Consider the following 20,189-nt stretch of genomic DNA (forward strand, 5'->3'; position numbering starts at 1 on the left):
CTAATGTTGTAATCAATGTGGCAGGATGCCAGGATAAGGGATTAACGCTGATGAATCAGGAAGGGTTTGCTCAATGCATCTTTACTATATTGGATTCATTTATCTTGTAAGATGGATTTCGTCAAAGGTTGTGACAGCACTCAGCTAATCCAAAGTCGAGTAAAAGGCATACTTCTTTTACTAAGGAATACATATTAATTTACTGGTATAATTCGAGTCAGACACATACACAAACAGAACGAAGAGTACTAACTCATAGGATTATGGGCGGCAGTTTCAAGGTAACAAGAAAAGCGGGTGGGTAATGGTGAAGACAGTTGATGGCGCCAAAGCCAGTTGCGGCACCTGCGTTAAGTGCAAATATTTGTAACCAAGTGCAAATCGAGAGAAACTGTTCACTTACACTGTCTCTGTGTCTTTCATTTCCTCTCTGCATCGTATTTACAACATTACAATATAACTCGCCATACGGTTGAAGTTTTTGTCTCCTCTCAACCGCTACGCCGTTACGCCCACGTCTTCTTAATCCGCTCATTTCATGACTTCTCCTCCTGAGCCGCAGATAAACACTGCCCAAGTCCAAGGACATCATTTCGAGATTTTGGGGTATTTTGTGTCTAACATATACTCCGCCTACTGGTTTATGTGGAGATTGGGAAGCGGGCCGTATTGCATGCATGCTTGCCTCCCTCAGCCGATTGCTGCCTCTTTTTCCCTCCCGAGCTCTTCCCCTTCAATCCGGTTGCGATACCGAGGATTACTCGTAGCAAATGTCCTTTTAGCGAAATGCTACTTCCATTGTAGCATGCTAAGCGCTCGCTTCGTAGTATTGTGCGAGTGCTCTCTCTATCCCACGCTCTAAATATCTCCCCTCATCTCCATTTCATACTCCGGGTCTGCAGACCACTCGCCTTCCTCGCTATTTTTCGGCGCCATTATCTCTCTCTGCTCATCTTTATCGTCGTTATAAAATATTGAGTTAATCTTAGGACCAGATGCCCGAACAGACGGTCTCAGTAGCTTAAAATTTAATATGTGAAGCGCAGATCTTCAACGCAATTGTCAACGTCATGGGCTCGTGGCGAATCCTGTTACTTTAGCAGGCGAGCCTATGGGGACCCCAAGTTCCTCATTGTACTAGGTGGGGGGCGGGATGTCCTAGAAGGTTCAATGTGGTCATATGGTCGTGTTGGTGTACCTTAATTGTGCTTGTTACCAGAACGTATCGTAACTAGATCCGGCAAAGGATAATCAGCATCGATAACACTCCCCAAACCCTCAGGGTAGTGTATTTATCGCTACAACAACAAAAACAGTTGGCAGTTCCCTTTAGTTAGAGGTTGAATGTGTGACAAATGGTAATGGGTATCCTATTTCGATACTGATAATCTGCACATTTACCCAACCCTAATTTTAGTGGGTCCTTCTATGTTTTCCATATATTTAAAAGCTTAAAATGATATAAATACTCACCCTTATCCTTGCGACTTGTCGTCTTCGAGCTAGAATCTCCGCCGCCCTTGGGACGACTCAATGCGCCGGTTGTCTTGCCGGACTTGCGTTTGACGCGCTGCAGCGCATCCGCTTCCGTTTCATTGCCATACACCGCCGGCACATCGTCATCGCCCGGCAGCTGCTCATCATTCAAATAGTTTTTGCTATTACTGTGTCGTCCAATTGTTGTGGACGCATTCAAGTCGCTAGTATATTCCGCCGCATTCACTGTCACTTCGAAATCATTTTCTTTAGCTGAGTTATTCAAATTTGCTGTCCTCATCAATACGCCATTAACATCACGTCGATATCGTGGACTTAAATTCAAATCTTCTTCGCGTTTTCGCTTTTCACTACCAATTCGTTTATCCTCATGACTGTCACCGCGTCGACGATGATGCTTTTTTTGCTGTAGTGTGTCTTTGGTTTGCTGGTGCCTGGTCTGCTTGTCATTTACCACAATCGGTTTAGTTAAGTCGCTGACAGTAGCTTTCTTCTTCTTCTTTTTAGCTAAAGATTGTTTGCATTGCTCTTTGTTGTTGTTGCTGCTGCTGCTATCATCAGTGCATGTGAAGTTATTTGCTGTATTCTTCTTTCGTTTCAATTTATGCAACTTAAAACGTAGCTCGGCATTGGGTGTACCCGATTTGAGTATATCATCGATGTGTACATAATAAACATCTCCGTCTGCGGCTAACTTGCTACCACCCCACTTATCTATATCGGACGATGCTTCGGGATCATGATGTATGACTTGGCGTTTATATCGACTACCACGACCACGTGTTTGTCCATTTTCATTTTCTATACGTCGACGGCGTCCCCCACCCGCACGACGTTTCTTATTCATTTTACCATTTTGTTTACGTTTGCGTGTACCATCATCTTCAGTGTCGGCCGCGTCGTCCTCCTCGTCGTCAATGGCGACGAGTGTGTCATCATCACCAATACCGTGCATCCCTGCCAGGTCGTGCTGGTCAGCCAGATCGACTTGGTAGGGATTAACGATAGCGCTCATCTTATTGTCGTTGATGCCAGGTTGACGGGCGGTCAAATCGATATTTATCCGTTCGACATCCTCTGCATCGGATGTGGTGACATCTTCGGGTAAATAAATTTGTGTTGTTTCGAATTTTGCATATGGTTGTTCAGTTGTGGTTTCCGGTCGAATGACAGTGAAACGTATATCAGGCGCCTTACAGCCGGGGGAAGCATCTGTATGGAAAAGGAAAACAAAGAAGGAAAATACGATGATAATTAGTTAAACATTTCGATATATAAAACAAATAGAAACGAATAAGAAAAAATGTGTAGTCTTTTCACTTCAAACACATACTCAATATTAATCCTGTTTAATCTTATTTATTGATCCTCATAATGTGGTTCTTATCACCTTGTTTGAATTTCATCTTTGTTTTGTATAGAATTAAAAGCCCTAGCTTCCTTCAAGCAAAAGTTTTTCTAACCGAGGTCGCCCCTCGGAAAACACTCCGGGTGTATATCTGCCACGAAAAACTTATTCTCTCTTATCTGCCTTGCAGATGCCGTTCAGAGTAGGCGTAATAACATGTAGGTCCCGTCCCGCAAGTTTGTAGGAAAATTTAAAAGGAGCACGACGCAACTGGAGAAGAAGTTCGGCCTAAAATCTCTTCGGAGGCTATTGCGCCTTGCATTTATTATTTTCTTATTCTTCAATATTAATTATAATATTTATAAAAAAACGTTCCATTAAATTGTCTCTATGCAAACGGCCGGCAACAAACTTCTCGTAACGCTCAGCAAGGAATATTTACGGACGGTGCTCCAGATCGCAAAGTGTGTAGACATTTCGAAATTCATCAATATGGATTTTTGGGAATTTCGGTGCACTACCGATTTGCTAGAAAGCTCATACTTCATACCTAGATTCTAAAGGACAATATTTTTTCCGGGAAGTATATGAAAAAAGTATTATTCGCTTTCAATTTGGTTCGCTTGCAAGTTGATACTTCGGTACCCTAGGTTTTTTTAAGAAGCCTTTTTCCCCGGGAAATGAACCTGTTGGAATAAAAGTTCCTTAAGGTGCGGTGCTTGGGAGAGGGATCGGTCTTTTTAAAAAATGTATATTTATGGTTGGTGGGGTAAAGAGATAGAGGGGGTGATTAATTAAGCAGGATGTGGAAAGAGAGGTGAATGGAAAAGTATATTGAAAGGTTATAGACGACGAGGATAGGAACAGGAAAAGGCAGAGGTGGAACCAGTTGGATGGGAGAAGGAAGAGTGAAAGAAAGGAAAGAGGGAGAAGGCGAGGAAGATGAAGGGGCGAGAGAGAGGAAAGAGAGTAAGAAAAGTGGGGAGCGAAAGAAAAAGATATATTTAAAAACGGAGGGAATTGGGTAAACGGACAAGAAAAGAGGAGGGAAAGTGAGGAATGTAAGTATTTATTATAAGTAACAACTAAAATAAAGAGCCTTTCTAAAAACTAAAATTTCTGAAAACGGTTTTCAGCGGCAGTAAAGCATGGCTAGTTTATATTATAAATGTAAACAGATTTGGATGAATTTGCTCACACCCACTGGGAAGAGTTATTCCTAAATCGTGATTTCTGATTGAGAACGATTGATTACACCTGGTGCAAAAAACATAGCGTAAACAACTGCAACGAGGGTTATTGCCTCAGGGCACCTTGAGCGCAGACCATAAGACTATAATAGTATGGCGCCATCAATTACAGGACGAATAGACTACCTGATTCTCTATCAGCGTTTCGAATGGGCTCTTAGAGCTGCAATAGATTTGCATGGTTGGCGCAAGGTTGGCGCAAGGTTGCCCAAATGGCGGACTCGGCAATACATGTGTATACCGATGGTTGCAAAGTAGTGAAAGGAGTAGGGTCTGCGGTATTCGGACGAGAAGTCTTCTTAACAAATCCAGGGCCAACACACGCAAGCTGATAGCAGTCTGCACCGGTCATTGGGCAGTAGGTACGCATGCGGAAAAGATTGGCATTCCGTATAACGACTACTGCAGAAGATGTAAAGATCCAAATGCCAGGGAGACAGTAGAACACTTTATGTGTAAATGCCCGGCTCTAGCTAGAGCCCGTCTAAGGTTCCTTGGAACCCCGTTTCTAGAAGACCTCAGAGGTTTATCTATGATAGCAATCCCGAATATCCTTAATTTAATCAACAACTCTGGCTAGTTGTATTACATTTACCGTAACATTCCGTAGGTTTTAGACGAGTTACATGGCATCAAAACGGCTATTAATATTTACTTGGGCAATCAGGGTCGCAGCCATTTCACCTACCTACCTATCAAGGATCTGCGGTATACTGTGCGGATCCGCAAATAAACAGATCCTACAAGCTGCCAGATCTCGGTAGCGTTTTTCAGGCGGAAGTAGTAGCCATAATCAAGGCAGTAGAAACACTGGAATAAACAAAAAAAAGCTTAAACTGCAGCCGCCTCAACTTTTCTACTCACAGCCCAGCATCAATTAAGGCAATAATCTCGCATAGCACAGCATCTAAAAGTGTTTAGGAATCCCTGAAAAGAATTGGAATAGGGTGAAGCATGCATCTATATTGGGTCCCAGCGGATTTGGGCATAGATGGGAATGAATACGCGGACGAACTAGCTTAAATTAAAAGGGGGGCATTCCTTGAAGCTTACTCCATAGACGTCCCAATTAAATTAGCGAGATTAAGAGAAGGCGTCAGTTGCACATGATTAACCTAGCGGAAAAGGCATGAACCCAAAAATGTAAAATGGTGAAGATCATGCGTGGGTCTTACAACCTTTGACTAACAAAGTTATTTCGATCATGAAAACATAAACCCTGGCCAATGATAATAAGTAAATATCTTACCATTATTGAGAAGCGGGCAGTGGTCTTTTATATATGGGTCATACAGAGCTTCGAACAATTTGTGAGCAGTGGAACGTCACGCCAGAGGTTTCGGAAAGATGAAATTTGGACCACAGGGTGTCAATAATTTATCAAAAATATTCAGTCTAGAAAATAACAATTTTTTTTTTGTTTTTTGAAAAAGACGTAACAGTTCATTTTCAAAAAGCGTTGATCTCGTTTATTGGTATTAAATCTATGGCCACTATCTCCCGCTCATCTCGGGAATATCGATTTTATCGGCATATATCAGAAATCCAATATTTCTCTTGGAAATTGAAAATATATGATTTCAAGATAGCCTTAGAACTCTTCATAACTTCTTATCCTATGCTAGCTGTCTTAAATTAACTATCCAATTTTTTTAGACTTGCACACTTGTGCGCAGATTTAATTGTTTCATAAACTTGCATATCCTTTCTATCAACACTGCTGCTTCTTTCAAACATCCACCCAACTCTCCACTTTGTCATTTTGTTACATTGGCTGATGGCACTTAACCTAATTTTCATAGCTTTCACATTCCGCTATTATACTTATATGTATTTTAGTTCAATTTACATCTATTGTTGTATTTTCATACAACTTGTGCCGGCAACAAAAATACAAAATAAATACAATGGCTCTTAGCCAAGTTCCTCAAGTGGTTTGGCCGTCGAACTAAATGGTGTACTTTTGAGCATTTCAGCATGTGTTCTCAAAGCTAATCGTTGGTACTTCTATTAATTGCACTTTTGTTATTGTACATTTTGATATGGGTTGCTGTTGTGCGGAAAATATTGCACAATAAATACAATGTTGTCATAAATATTTATATATTTAATTTTGATTTTATAAATATTAGGCACGCTGTAATCTTTTGAATTGGAGTTACAACAAATCAAAGAGTAAAGCCTCGATGCATCCATACATAAATAGTAGATGCATATAGTAGATATATTGAAAAGTTTTTTCTATATTATATTCATTCACCAGTTTAGTCCTTCAATTGCACTAAAAATAAGAATTTTTTAAAAATTGCTACGCCACACTGGAGACGCTGTACCCTGAAGCCATTACCTGTGCTAATGGCCTGTGAATCCTGGCCTTAGGTGAGTTTCCTCGGCCACCGCGATAAATGCCCCTAACACTCAAATAAATTGCGGATTGAACCGAGAACCGCAGCATAGACAGTAATCGTGGCGTTATACTTATCACAAGCTTTTGACACAGTTAGGTTAGGTTAGGTGGTAGCTGCCCTGACAAGGATAGCTCACTTGGACAACACGAAGGTCCGTTGTGATACCACATACACCAAAAATAACGGTGACTTATATCTAGCTACTTAGATAATCGTTGGGTAGCAACGATAAAGTTCCGAATGATACCGGTCTCAACTTTGGATAAATCCTCGAGAGATCCAAGTGAGTCGCGATCGAAGTACTTTCGCCTAGTTCTGGCAAAAGCTAGGCAATCAAGCATAAAGTGATTTGGTGATTCTACCTCATCACAGCTGCAGCAGGATGGAGTTTCCATTATATTGAGACGTACCGCATGGATACCCATGGGACAGTGCCCTGTTAATACCCCAATGACCATTGATAGGTGAGCCTTAGTGAACCCAATTATTTCAGCAGACCTCCTGCCATCCACTTTCGGCCAGAAAGATCTTGCTACCCTGCAACACGTGGTGTCCGCCCAACATTTGCTGAGTTGACTCGAGGCGCAGCTATGGAGGAGCAATCCACAGGTGGCCAGCAGAATCCCAAAATCCCTACAGCCATCTTCATCCGGTTCAGTTGTACCGATGCGGGCTAAGAGATCCGCTTGACAGTTACCCGGGATATCACTATGGCCGGGACCCAGATAATCTTAATTGTAAAATAATTCGATGCAATCGGAAGCGAGGTCAGGTACTCCCAGACCACCCCCGATCGCATTGTAGGTGAGCTCAAGGCCTTGATAGCCGCTTAGCTATCAGATTAGATGTTAAATTCCCTAACCGTAGTAGCACTGGATAGCATTTCATCCACCGCATCCTTAATCGCAGCAACTTCCGTTTGGAATACACTTGCGGCTTACATTTAGCTCTTGACAAAAGACCCACCAACCTTCCCGTCCAGCTTCGACCCATCCGTGAACAAGTTAACCGGTCCCATGCCACAGATAATTCATCTTCCCCACTCCCCTCTCGGTGGAATGACTGGGGTGAAGGTTGTATAGGGAGCAGTTATCGGCATACAATAGTCGGTTCTGTCCGGGATAAAGTCGAAACTGGTAAGAAGGCTAGAGTGTTCGAAGTCAGAAAGCCCATAGCCCATATCCCGAAGCCTGACCAACGATTTTGCCGCGACCGTCCTTCCCGCAATATCTACTGGATATACGTATGTCCAGCCTGACGTTCAGTGCCAAGGTAGGCGTTGTTCTGAGAGTGCCACTGATACCGATCAGAGCCGGTGCACTGTGTATGTCGATGACAACAGGTTCTGGCCCACTCATTGATGATATTTGCTGTAAAATGAAAAGTTATGTACGAACTTCCTAATATTTCTAGCCTTGTTGCCGCACATACCTAAGCCCTATCATCCACCAAGTCTTCGGCGACCTTATTCACTACATGGATGTGGCCATTGCCGGTAATATTAAGCATCCACGTTGATGGCACTACAGCACCGACTGCGCTTTGGCGAGCATGCAGCCGCAATTTTACCTTATTTAAACACTTCTCAGCGAAAATTCGTCTGCTTTACAGATGTCGTTCGGTGTCGGCTAATAGCATATAGGCCCCGTCCCTGCAACTTGTATGAAAAATATAAAAAGTATCACTACGCAAATCGTAATAAAAGCCAGGCCAAAATCTCTTGTATCGCGCTAAGTATATTTTTTATAAAGATATGAAAAAAAGTTTCTCAGGGGAACAATAACCCCAGAAGTAGGCCCGAAATGTTTCCAATGTAATTCTAAAAGCATTTCGGAACTAGTACCGAAAACAATTTTAAAAATTCCGGAAATAGTTCTGAAATAGTCCCAGAAATAAACTTGAAAATATCATCATTAAAACAGTCTTAAAATAGCCTCTTTAAGGTTCGTAAAACAATTCCGAAAACATCTCGATTCAGTTCAATTGTTTTCTAAACTAGTCTCAAAGTGATGTCAAAAAATCCCGAAAGAATCCGGAAAGCCACACCAAAGCTATCTTAGACCACGTTTACACACGCACTTATCTACAATAAATCCTCAATAGATTATCTACGGATGGAACATAATCCCCAGCAACAAGATTATTAGCTGTAAAATTTTCACGTTTCTCTTTTATTTTGTGCTTCCAGCTAGAGATTACCCTCTAGAGGTGGTTCTGTTTCTATGAATAAAATAATTAAAAAACAAGTGAGGACGGGACTGTCTTCGGCTGTGCCGATGACTTCATACCTTTCATGAATGGGGCTGAACAATAATCTTATCCCGTTCGTAATCTCCAAATAATCGGATGTATAAGATAAGAAATATATAGTGAACAGATGTACATACCTAAATGATTTTTAAGATAAATATAAAATAAAAAATGGCAAAAAACCCCCTTATCTGAACGATCGGTTGTATGGGATATATATTATATATAGCTCCGATCGAAATGATTTTTACAGGAAATCTTCTATGATATATTAGAATATATATCACCAAGGTTCACGATTTTATATTGAAACTAAGGGAGAAATGGAAAAAAATCTTTTTATCTGAACGATCGGTTTTTCTGTCACGGTTTTAGAGGCTTAACTCCTCCGAAACGGCTGAACCGATTCTCATGAAATTTTGTGAGCATATTGGGTAGGTCTGAGAATCGGCCAACGTCTACCTTTCTTTTCGCTACGTATCTAGGGTCTTGAGATCAAAACGTGGACTCAGGTACCTCTAGAATGTGTTTATACAATATGGATATCAAATGAAAGCTGTTGATGAGTGCTATAGTACAGGAAAATTTTCATACAACTGGGAGGCTAGAGTCTCGAGACATAGCCCAAAACGTGGACCCGGGTACCCCTAGAATGTGTTTATACAATATGGATATCGAATGAAATCTATTGATGAGTGCTATAGTACAGGATAATTCTCATAGAACTGGGAGGCTAGAGTCTCGAGATATAGCCCAAAACGTGGACCCGGGTACCCCTAGAATGTGCTTATACAATATGGATGTCAAATGAAAGCTGTTGATGAGTGCTATAGTACAGGATAATTTTCATACAACTGGAAGGCTAGAGTTTCGAGATATAGCCCAAAACGTGGACCCGGATACACCTAGAATGCGTGTGTATTATGGATATCAAATGAAAGCTGTTGCTGAGAGCTCTAAAGTTCATTGTGATATTCGATTTAATCGCATCAATCTGGCAAAACTGATAAATATGCATGCGAAGCCGAAATAAAGACAATAATTAATAATACACACATACCTATTTACATACGTCCTATTCGATTTGCCCGAAATTTCGTATATAAATTTGCCTATATTAGTATTTACAATGCTTTTTTTCCGGGAAGTATACCAGAGACCGTCTCTGGGGACTGGGATTAAGACTGGGACTGGGATTAGGACTAGGACTGGGACTGAGACTGAGACTCGGAGTGGAACTGGGACTGAGACTCGGAATGGGACTGGAAAAAAATACATACCACCCTCTGGGACTGGCAATAAGAGATGAAGAAGAAGGAGAAAAACTTGAGAGAAGAGAAAAGAGAGAAGGAGACTGAGAAAGAGATAGAATGAGACGAAGATGGAGATGAAGCGAAAAAGACGGAGGGAGGAGTGAATAAAAAGATTGGGAAAAAGTGTAGAGGGGTAGGGCAGAGTTAGACGGAAAAAGCTTATTAAAATGTATACAGATAGGCCAAATTTAGGGCAGAACAACGTCTGCTGGGTCTGCTAGTATTATATATATATCCGATCAAAATGATTTTTTCATGAAATCTTCTACGATATATTAGAATAAATATCACCAAGTTTAACGTTTTTATATTGGTGGCGGCCACCGTGGTGTGATGGTAGCGTGCTCCGCCTATCACACCGTATGCCCTGGGTTCAACTCCCGGGCAAAGCAACATCAAAATTTTAGAAATAAGATTTTTCAATTAGAAGAAAATTTTTCTAAGCGGGGTCGCCCCTCGGCAGTGTCTGGCAAGCGCTCCGATTGTATTTCTGCCATGAAAAGCTCTCAGTGAAAACTCATCTGCCTTGCAGATGCCGTTCGGAGTCGGCATAAAACATGTAGGTCCCGTCCGGCCAATTTGTAGGGAAAAATCAAGAGGAGCACGACGCAAATTGGAAGAGAAGCTCGGCCTTAGATCTCTTCGGAGGTTATCGCGCCTTACATTTATTTATTTTTTTTTTATTTATATTGGAAATTAAGGGAGAAATTGCCAAAAATCTTTCTATCTGAACGATCGGTTGTATGGGATATAACTATATATAGCTCCGATCAAAGTGTTTTTTTCAGGATATCTTCTATGATATATTAGAATATATATCACCGTGTTTCACGTTTATACTCTCTAAATTGCGGCAGGAATGACCAAAGTCGTTTTATCTGAACAATCGGTTGTATGGGAGATATATGTTATAGTGGTCGGATCCTACCGGATCCGACAAATGTCTAATATAATACAAAAATACATCCTTGTGCCAAATTTCATTGAGATATCTCAACATTTGAGAGACTAGTTTGCGTTCAAACATACAGACGGACGGACATGGCTATATCAACTCAGTTCGTCGCCCTGATCAATTCGGTATACTTAATGGTGATTCTATATATTCTATATTTCTCAACGTTACAGACATCGGACCAAAGTTAATATACCATTTCATGTTCATGAAAGGTATACAAATTTTAAGTTAAACACTTCTATTGAAAACTATACTTACATGAAGTAATAATAATATTAAAAGCTAGAAAATAATTATGTAGGTCCTAGGTACTAGTCATCACACTTCTCATCAATCTAGGGCGTTGATCAGATAATTAAATAAAAGCGTTGGGCGCGTGAAATTTCTGAAAATGTGAGGCGTAGCATAACCTGATTAAGGTTAAGTTGGTCTTTTATATGTGACTATCAATAGAAATTTGACGCGTCCAACGCTTTTATTTAATTGTCTGATCAACGCCCTAGATTGATGAGGAGAGTGATGGCTAGTACCTAGGACCTACGTAATTATTTTCTAGCTTTTTGTATTATTATAACTTCATGTAAGTATTGTTTTCAATAAAACCGTTTAACTTAAAAATTTTTTTGTAATTATTTTATTTTCAAGTTTTTAGTCTTTATTTAATTGCCTATTATTTCTTATTCTATTTATTTCATTTAATGACTCATTATGACTCTTTCCTGACAATTTGTTACAATCTAAGTCCTCAATACATAATCCTTCCAAAGACTTTACTCGACTCTGCGTCACATATGCTTGTCCCTCCTCGAACTCCAAAATATTTTGATGTCACTTGTTCCAAATATGAGCCAAATCGGACATCATAGGTCGCTTTCTATTCATGTATATATTATGTGTTCCAGATATGGCCCGAATCGGACCACAAATACGTTTTTTTTTAATATCTCGATCCTTGCGCCACCTATCACCTATTTTTTTCATAGGTCTCTTTCTATTCATTGGAGTTTTTCTTCTTATTATTGCTTTGTCATCGGGTCGCCCGGCCTGTCAAGTCAAGCTAAATAAAACCAATTAAAAACAAATCTGTATCTCTAAAATTTGTTCATAATTGCCAATTATCGAAGGAATAAATTTTAAATGGGAAATCTATTTATATAATTAAAGATTAGGAGTTAAGTACGAACATGAAGGTAATTTTGTTATATGTAAACTAGGTCTTGAAACATCCCGACAATTTTTTTTTTAATCCCGCATGGTCCCGAAATGAGCTCTGAAACAATTTTAAACCTATCACGAAACAGTCTCAGTTAATTCCGGAGTAGTCCCAAAATGATTCCAAACATTCTCAAAATGATTCTAAAATAATTAGATCATTCTTGAAACCCCAAATAGTCGAAATTCCCCAAATCAATTGAGAAATATTCCCAAATTATGCTGGAGTTCAAAAATTATCCTACGAAATTCCGAAATCAACCCAAAACAGTCGAAGAGCGTCAATAAAACATTTTTAAAATGGTCCCAAAGTAGTCCCTATATCATTCTTAAATAAATTTTTAAATAGTTTCGAAATAATCCCGAATACATTCCCGAAATGGTCCAAAATAGTGTCAAAATAATTCCGAAAACTATTACGAGCCTGTTCACACCTCCTTTAAACAAATATGTCCTCAAACAGAGTCATAATACTGACGAATTTTAAATTTTAACAATAGCTTCTCAAAAACAAACACGAGAAAATTTTGTATGTTAAAAAAGTGGAGTGGCACTTCTGGTATGTTATATATATAATCCATATAACCGCACTTTTCCAAACATCTAAAATCCCAATTTATTTGTAATCCTCCAGAAAAGTATTTAGAAGACATTCTCATTGTTTGAGGATATCTTAAGAATTCGTTGTATAGAAGAAAATAATTGGTAAAAAAAATTACAAAAGATAACACAATGTATGCAAATGTATATATATTTTTTTTTTTCATTGCCATATTTCGACAAATGGTACGTAAAGTGAGAATTGCAATGCAAATTTGCAGTTTGTCGGCAGCAGAATTACTCCTAGTTACTCTGTCTGGTCACTGGACGCATAAATCATGTTGTCTTGTTGGCCAATATGCGACGCATAATAAATGCATAAATAATGCATTAATATTTTATATACATTAGACTGTCTCGATTTTTTTTTCACAATGTGAATATTTGTGTCTTGCCGCCAGCCGTGTCTGATGCAAAGTTCTTACATATGGTGCCATTAGTGATGCCAGATAAACTCTTTGAAATTACACACAGAAACTAAAAAAATATCCCTCATTTCCCACATCTTGAATAAAAAACCGCATTAAATTCCCATAAGGATTAAAGTATTTACTCCTTTTGTTGTGGCAGCGCCCTGCCCTCAAGTGGCCCAATGAAATCGGCTAATGCGTTCATTTTTGCCCTAGTTGTTGATGGGCAAAAAGGGAATCCTGAATATCAAATGTATTTGAATTGAAGCGATGAATTTTACGATTCCAACCAGCCACTTTACTTTTCTTCGTCCACATAACTTCCTTAGATACGATTTTTCTTTGCAGCGGGCATAAAACTGTGATCAAATATTCCAAATTATGTCTTCTGAAAAAAATAGTTGGTTAATTCACAAGAGTGTTGTATTCTTGTAAAATTTTTAGATCTTAGTTGTTTCCATGATTTTCAATATAACATTTGACTGAAGCATACCACATACGGCGAAAATGGGAGACCTTGTTAATTGCCTAAGTGTTTTTTATCACAACATTTGTTGTGTTATGCAAAATCAAAATGACAGAACAAGCAAAAGAAATAATGACAACTGTCTCCTGGGGTTCCAGAAATACAAAGGTATTTAATGAAATTTAGTCAGGGTATACTACCAATCCAAATCAACGAATCATTTTACAGTAAGGGTGTTTAGTTTTAGCTGCGTTATGATCAGCTTTTCATACATAAGTAGTTTTGCATTTTCCTTTCCTTTTTCCTTTGATTAAATTTTATAGTGGAATATCCTTCAAAGAGGGTAATTTCGCACAATCTGGCGTCGCTGGGTGTCATTCGGCCTATTAGCTTTACATATGCATATTAAAAAGAAAAAGTATAGAAACATAAAGTATTATTGTCTGCATCTTTTCGATTTATTGGTGTAAAGACAAAAAATGTTTTATTTTTATTTTTTATTCTAGGTACATCCAGCTATTTAAAACAAAAACAAAAAATGTTTAACGGTCTAATAAAAAGCTTTTTGAAGGTACATATACATAATTGTATATTTTGCTTAGATTTACTTTATTTGTTGCAATGATTTATTACAACTACAACAAGAGTGGCAAAAAGGCTAGTTGCCCGCAGCAGCAAGAATCCAATTGTGTCTTTTTGCTCATTCGATTTACTTTACTCCCTATGCGCCCATTTACCTATTGGTAAATATGTACATACATACAAACACCCAGCAAAAATGGCATAAGCGATTGTAAGCCATGAGGATCACTGGTTTTGCTCCTGACCGACAAACCTTTAAATAAGGTTAATACCTACAGTACATCATACGCCTTATAATAACGCCTTATTTTAGGCTTATTTATGGCACAAATACGTCTTATCCTTGTGGTAAAGAAAAATAAAAAAGTAAATGGTGCCTAAACTTAAACATGATAAATAAATTATAACTAAAGCCTATAAATGATCGTAAAATTTTTAAAGAAATTAGATTTTCTTTTATTTAAAAAATGAGAACGTCGATAAATTAGTTTCAATAAGTAAAGCTACTTTTTGTCCTTCCAAAAATCCTATTAGCAGTGTAAATTCTATATTTCTCGCTGCCTGAGCAGTTCTATTTCCAGTTTTCGGTGTACTGCTTTTTTATCTTTCCCACACATTGGCGGGAGCTACGTGTTTCACGCCGACTTCAATTGCAATCCGGCAAATTAATTGTTGGAAGAGAATATTTTCATGGCTGATATACACTTTTTGGGCTGGCCGAACCACTGCTGAGTAGTCTCGCTGTTTAAAAAAAAAATGTCAAGAAGTATGTTTAATGTTCCGTAGTGCGAACGTATGACCTAGAAATGATTACCAATCTGTACTTAAATAAGGTTTTGAATAGGTGATTATAAATACAAATAACGGAATAAGCCTTATACATAACGTTATCTTTCAGGTAAGCCTTATACCTGATAATCGGGGTCGCCCCTCGGGAGTGATTTTGGAAACAATCCGTGTGTATTTCTGTCATGAAAAGCTTCTCAGTGAAATTTCATCTGCCTTCCAGATGCCATTCGTAGTCGGCATAAAACATGTAGGTTCAAAACCGCCAATTTGCATGAAATATTTAAAGGTGCACGGCGCAAATCAGAAAAGAAGCTCGGCGTTAATCTCCTCGGAGGTAAATCGCGCCAAGTATTAATTTTTTTTATTTATAACTGATGACATACATAAATACAGAAAAATAATGAGTACTATAATATATTATAAGGAATACGCCATACAACTAATATTCCTAATAGATATAAGTCCTGATGCCTTAAGCCTTTTGGCTATATGAAATAAGCGTTATATAAGGTTGAAATTTCTTAAAATCTTAGTATATAAAAAACAAGTGTCACAACTTTTTTGGGCGCGATTGACTCCTAAACTACTGAACCGATTTTGAATTTGTTTTGCACCCCGTGTGTAGTTTGATCTAACTTGAGAGATAGGATAGGTAATATCTCAGTTTATTGTTGCAATATTACTTTATTTCAATTTTTTTTATTTGTTTATACATAATAATAAAATGTTACGTATACGCAGTGGCACTCATATTTTCAGATGGTGCGGATATACTTCCGTGTAATTGCTTGGTGTTTAATTAAACAACCTGCTTATCAATCAAATATATTATGGCGAATGATATCAAATATAGCACATCACCAGGCACGCCGAGAGGGTGGGCGGGGGGTTTCTGAGGGGGCCCGCGATTTAGAGGTACTATGACATTTTTTTAATTCGGGAGAATCTTTAGTTGTTCCACGAATTTCAAAAGCAACGAAAATCTGCATTTCGTTTTAATATTATAGTGAAGTGAGATATAGGCCGAAACGTGGACCCGAGTACCCCTAGAATGAGTTTATAGAATATGGATAACAAATGAAAGCTGTTGATGAGTGCTTTAGTACAGAGTAATATATTATCCAGAGACGGACTGGGACTGGGATTAGGACTAGGACTGGGACTGAGACTCGGAGTGGGACTGGGACTGGGACTAAAATAAAATACATACCACCCTGTGGGACAGGCAATAAGGGATGTAGAAGAATTAGAAGAAATTGAGAGAAGAGAAAAGGGAGAAGGAGATTGAGAAAGAGGTAGAATGAGACGAAGATGGAGATAGATAAAGCGAAAAAGACGGAGGGAGGAGTGAATAAAACGATTAGGAAAATGTGAAGAGGGGGCGAGGGCAGAGTCAGACGGAAAAAGCTTATTAAAATGTATGCAGTTAGGCCAAATTTAGGGCAGGACAACGTCTGCTGGGTCTTCTAGTTGGAAATAAAAATCCACACGATTTTTTATTCCAAATTATATCTTAATTTTTGTTGAATAAGTTCTTCTTATCTCAAAGAAGACCCCATTAGGCCAGTTTTTGATCCAATATTTCACTAGAAAAAAAAAAATAAATGTAAGGCGCGATAACCTCCGAAGAGATCTAAGGCCGAGCTTCTCTTCCAATTTGCGTCGTGCTCCTCTTGATTTTTCCCTACAAATTGGCCGGACGGGACCTACATGTTTTATGCCGACTCCGAACGGCATCTGCAAGGCAGATGAGTTTTCACTGAGAGCTTTTCATGGCAGAAATACAATCGGAGCGCTTGCCAGACACTGCCGAGGGGCGACCCCGCTTAGAAAAATTTTCTTCTAATTGAAAAATCTTATTTCTAAAATTTTGATGTTGCTTTGCCCGGGAGTTGAACCCAGGGCATACGGCGTGATAGGCGGAGCACGCTACCATCACACCACGGTGGCCGCACATATTTCACTAGAATTGAACCAAAATATAGGAAAAAGAGCGCCGTATCCGAACATTTAAAATAAAAATATTCTCCTTTCATTCAACTGAACAAAGATATACCGATAACCACAAAACGTAACTATAACTCAACAGTGGTGAACGTAGAGTAGGTGCGAGGCAAACAAAATTGACCTTATGGCCACTTGACAAAAAGTGAGTTCGCTTCACAACCCTTGCGGAAAGCAGGCTCTCATAATGTCAATTAAGTTGACATTGTAACCATTTGAAATTTGACGTTGTGACTATTTCATATGGCAAAAGTTCAATTGAATTTGTGGCCATTTGAAGTGGTCATAAAGTCAACTGACGTTATGGCTGTTGACCTTGTGTCACCTCGCCATTTTATTTTCTAGCTTAGAATATATTTTTCAGATTTGCCCATTTGAATAGCTATGCTGAGGTGATAAAATAACATTCTGACTATTTGAGCTCTTAGGTAGTTTTTATTTCGATCCTCAATGTAGGCCTATGTCGAGCAAGATAACGGTAAGTGTATAAATTGAAATGGATGTGAAAACTGAGACTGAAATAAAGTTGAAGACGGGGATGAAAGCAGAGATAGAGATATAGAGAAATTTAGATTGAAATGGATATGGCGACGGAGTCCGTTACGAATATGGAGATGAAGTTAGTGACAGGAATAGAGAGAAAAGGAGATAAAGACGGAGTCCGAGACGGATGTTGGCATTGAGATTGAGGCTAACTTTGAAATTGAGATTGAGATATGGAGATGGGTATAGGTATGGAGATCAAAACAGAGACGGAAAGGGATATGGAGATAGAGATGAATATGAATATTAAGATGAAGGTGAAGATAAAGATTAACACGAAGATAAAGATGGAGATAGAAGTGATGGGAATGGGCATTAAAATGAAGGTAGAGCTGAGGATGCAGATGGATAAAAAGGTAGATATGGATAAGTAAATGAAATTTAATGAAGATTGGAATGCAGGCGGGGACGAACTTTTTGTTTGGTTATGTTAGGAGCCGTTCCGCCTTAATAGACATCTCTAGTTGAGTCTTTAATAGCTATCAATTACTTACCGAATCGCTGAGAGGCAATGATAGTTTTATCGATAAGGTAGGCATCGGTAATGGATATTTCCACCGGGGATTCGAATACGTCATAGCGCAGATTCTTGCGCCTCGTTCTTGCAAACGTTTTGACAGCCTGCTTACAACAATGTAAGACCAATGAAAAGCGTCGTTAAACTAGTGACTTTATAGAATAGGTGGAGAGGAGGCCATTGGACGATAAACGAGTCAAATGTGCATAACCTCTTTCAACCTTTTAGCAAAAAAGCGGGACGTGGACGCATGACCGACAGAAGGCTCTCCAAATATGAGAAATATGGAAGGCCACCTTGAAGTAATTCGAAAGCTGTCCCGGGGTGGATGACGGTAGCAATTATGATGCGTAAGGCGTTTTCCATCCCAACGCGAATAAATACAAGCCTGTAAGTGGCCTACCTGCTTCATATTCAATATATCTCGACCATCTGACAGACATCTGTCCCTTGAGTGACAGTGCCCTGTTAACAATTCAATTATCATGGATTTATGAATTTATGTTAATCTTCACGTATCCCTTGTGCGCAGCGAAACCCCAAAGTTTCTAATACTTGTGTTACGAAATCAACGCAACATTCGCGGGATATCCATATGTCCTGGCACACAGACATTTTTTATTCAAGGGTAGGTTGTGCTCCTGCGAGTGAGGTCAGACAATCGCTGAAATCCCTCGACGTAGCGGTGGCACAGCTTAGCGCCATGCATTTTTGTTAACGCAAACCGTAATATATTTTATGTATCTGTGATCTGGAAAGATTGTTAAAGTAAATTCGTTTCCTAAATATTAAAGACCAAAATCTGCCAGAGCCGTTAGGATTTAATAAAATGCGGAAAAATGTTTTCAAGCTAAAATGGGGCTTGAGAAAATCTTTAGTTTATAAATGTTATTCCATGAAAGCCATACCGTCAACTTTTTAAAAAATAACTTTTACTGCCTCTGGCATTTTCCATCATTCCGCACAACGTCAATCATTATAGCGAGAATATCAAAGATTTATGGGTTATTGTCTATTGCGTGGGTTAAGTTGCGAATGCATTTTTGTTTGAATGATTTTTATTTCGTCTTCCCAATGAGTTGTTCTTTGCTTTTACTTTATAACGTTGCACTATTCTTGGTGCATTTCATGGAAATATAATCGATGTTTTTTATTTAGCGTTTGGCATTTTGCAATTTTCATTAAATTCTACTTTTATTGGATGCATCTGACTTTTTATGCACATTTTCCAGCTAATAAAAATTAGCCACAAGCTTATAGATAATGATTCATGAATCATGCTTATAGATCGCTTAATTTTGGTATAAAGCAAACATGAAAGGCAATTACTGTTTAAGTGATATTAGGGAAATGGGATTATGAGCATCAGTGTAAACCTTAAAGGGATTCGACTCCGTTCTAGTTATAAACTTAAAATTGATGTGAATTTAGGTGCGTAGGTACTTGGTTTATTATCGGAATTGGTAAAAATATGTGAGTCCTTTCTTAGAGTGAAAGCTTCGAAGTACATTACTATCATTTGCAACGTCTCTGAGGCCATTAGCAAACGATAAAAAGAACGGTTCAATGTACCATCGCGAACCCTTCGATGTCACGATTTTTTCTGGTTAGATAGATTTAGAACGATTTATGCTTCTAATTCTCCAATTGCTAGGGCAATGAGGGAGTTTAATTTGCTGTATTCTGTAGATATTAATTTTTCGTTAAATAAACTTAAGTTCAAACTGCTATTGAATGAAGTAATTTAATCATTTAATAATTCTGAGTTAAGGTACATTTGTAAATAGTCTGTAACGAGGTTTCTGATTGTTTTAGACTATAATATGAATAAATAAATAAATATCCCATACAGTCGATTTTTAAGATGAAATTTTTCGTAAACTTAACAGCTAGAATCTTCAAATTTCACCTGTCGTCTGTTTGTACGCAAACTAGTCCCTAAAGTTTTGAGTTATTTTTTGAGCGGGTATATTTTGATGGCCGATGAGACATTTGTCGGAACCGACCGGATCGAACCACTATAGCATATATCCGTTTTTTTA

The 20,189-nt window shown here is 38.7% G+C and overlaps 1 protein-coding gene across 11 annotated transcripts in view; it reads right to left on the reverse strand.

The window, feature by feature from the left end:
• hig (hikaru genki) overlaps nucleotides 1–20,189 on the reverse strand; it is a 121,102-nt gene that overhangs the window by 45,999 nt on the left and 54,914 nt on the right. For all 11 annotated transcript variants that reach the window (XM_067775166.1, XM_067775168.1, XM_067775158.1 and 8 more), the window contains exon 3: nucleotides 1,474–2,709. In XM_067775166.1, coding sequence (XP_067631267.1) covers nucleotides 1,474–2,709 — 1,236 coding nt within the window. The remainder of the gene's footprint in view (nucleotides 1–1,473; nucleotides 2,710–20,189) is intronic.

Source organism: Eurosta solidaginis, chromosome 3, assembly GCF_040869045.1.
Source record: "Eurosta solidaginis isolate ZX-2024a chromosome 3, ASM4086904v1, whole genome shotgun sequence".
In the NCBI taxonomy this organism is placed as follows: domain Eukaryota; kingdom Metazoa; phylum Arthropoda; class Insecta; order Diptera; family Tephritidae; genus Eurosta; species Eurosta solidaginis.